The following is a 1240-nucleotide window of genomic DNA, read 5'->3' on the forward strand; positions in this document are numbered from 1 at the left end:
CGTGGTAAAATTTCGACAAAGACAGATGTTTCCAGTTTTCACCCATCTGCCCAGTATGCTGATATTTTACTTTTCTTTGTGGGGTTTCCAGCACGCTGATCTGCGCAGCACATTCACACGAACAGCCTTGGCAGCGTCAGCGTACCGCCGCCGTCCGGTCCGGTCCGGTTGCTTGCTGTCGCGTACAAACAAAATATAACCATGCCAATCCCCGTGACTTCCCCTTCGATACAACGTTAGAAGCGCGTTTGGCAATATTTATTTTTTGCTTCTAAACAATTCGACAGGATTGGCTTCCAAGTAGTCGCGTTGATCCGCCATTAGTTTACTCAAAACTCGTGCTATAAACCATGCTGCAAACATCAATGGTTACCGTGCAGCTGCCACTCCACCAAGCCAATGGCTCAGCCTGAGGACAGGATCATCGCCGGCATCTTCATCGGCATCGTGGCCTCCTTGCTCGTGTCCATCATCGTGTGCAGCCTCTGCCGGGGTCACCGCAACGGCGCGGCGGCGGCCGCCCGGGCGCGGCCGCTACCGGAGCGTGGTACAGTCACCGCTACTGTCCGCGTCGACCAGCGGCAGCTTCGCCAGGCCTGCGCCGCCGGTGCGACGGCCGGGCTCCCGGCGTTCACGTACAGCCTATCGGTGAAGCACAACATGACGGGCGGAGGGGAGGAGGCGGCGACGTGCTCGGTTTGCCTCGGCGCGCTGCAGCTAGGAGACACGGTGCGGCTGCTGCCGACGTGCCTGCACGTGTACCACGCGGAGTGCATCGACCCGTGGCTAGGCGCGCACTCGACGTGCCCGATCTGCCGCTCGGACACGGACCCGGCCACGGGCGTTGGCCGGCTACCACCTGCTTAGGCTTTTGTACCCCAGAAAAACAAAAACCTGCTTAGGCTTTTGCGTGGCCACGTTCATACGCTTGTACTCCATTTATATTTCTTTACCAAGAGAGTACTGCTTTAGAGGTTCGCACTGAATAGGAATAGTTGTAAAGAGACAAGTGTTGCATTCATTTATCTTGCTTCCTGCCCATTTGAAAATTAAGTAAACTTTAGTATAAATGGTTTATTTGTTTTTTAAAGCCGGGCAAAGATTGCCATTCTTATTGACTAAGAAGAAGAGTTGTCCGGTTAATTCGAGAAAAACAGGATGAAACCCTACACAACCCGCTGATCAGGCACACCAGATAAACCACCCACCTTTATGAATGAAACATCAATGTGGTTGCATC

At 53.6% G+C, this 1240-nt stretch overlaps 1 protein-coding gene across 1 annotated transcript; it reads left to right on the forward strand.

Annotated features, from left to right (window-relative positions):
* Nucleotides 1-399: 399 nt before the first annotated feature.
* Nucleotides 400-867, forward strand: LOC119338919 (RING-H2 finger protein ATL39-like). Its single transcript, XM_037611128.1, has one exon. The coding sequence runs from the start codon at nt 400-402 to the stop codon at nt 865-867; it is 468 nt and encodes a 155-aa protein (XP_037467025.1).
* The last annotated feature ends 373 nt before the right edge of the window (nt 868-1240 follow it).

Source organism: Triticum dicoccoides, chromosome 7B (genome assembly GCF_002162155.2).
Source record: "Triticum dicoccoides isolate Atlit2015 ecotype Zavitan chromosome 7B, WEW_v2.0, whole genome shotgun sequence".
Lineage (NCBI taxonomy): Eukaryota > Viridiplantae > Streptophyta > Magnoliopsida > Poales > Poaceae > Triticum > Triticum dicoccoides.

Coding starts and splice junctions, on each gene's coding strand:
- LOC119338919 (XM_037611128.1), top strand. CDS start 400: ATGGCTCAGCCTGAGGACAGGATCATCGCCGGCATCTTCATCGGCATC.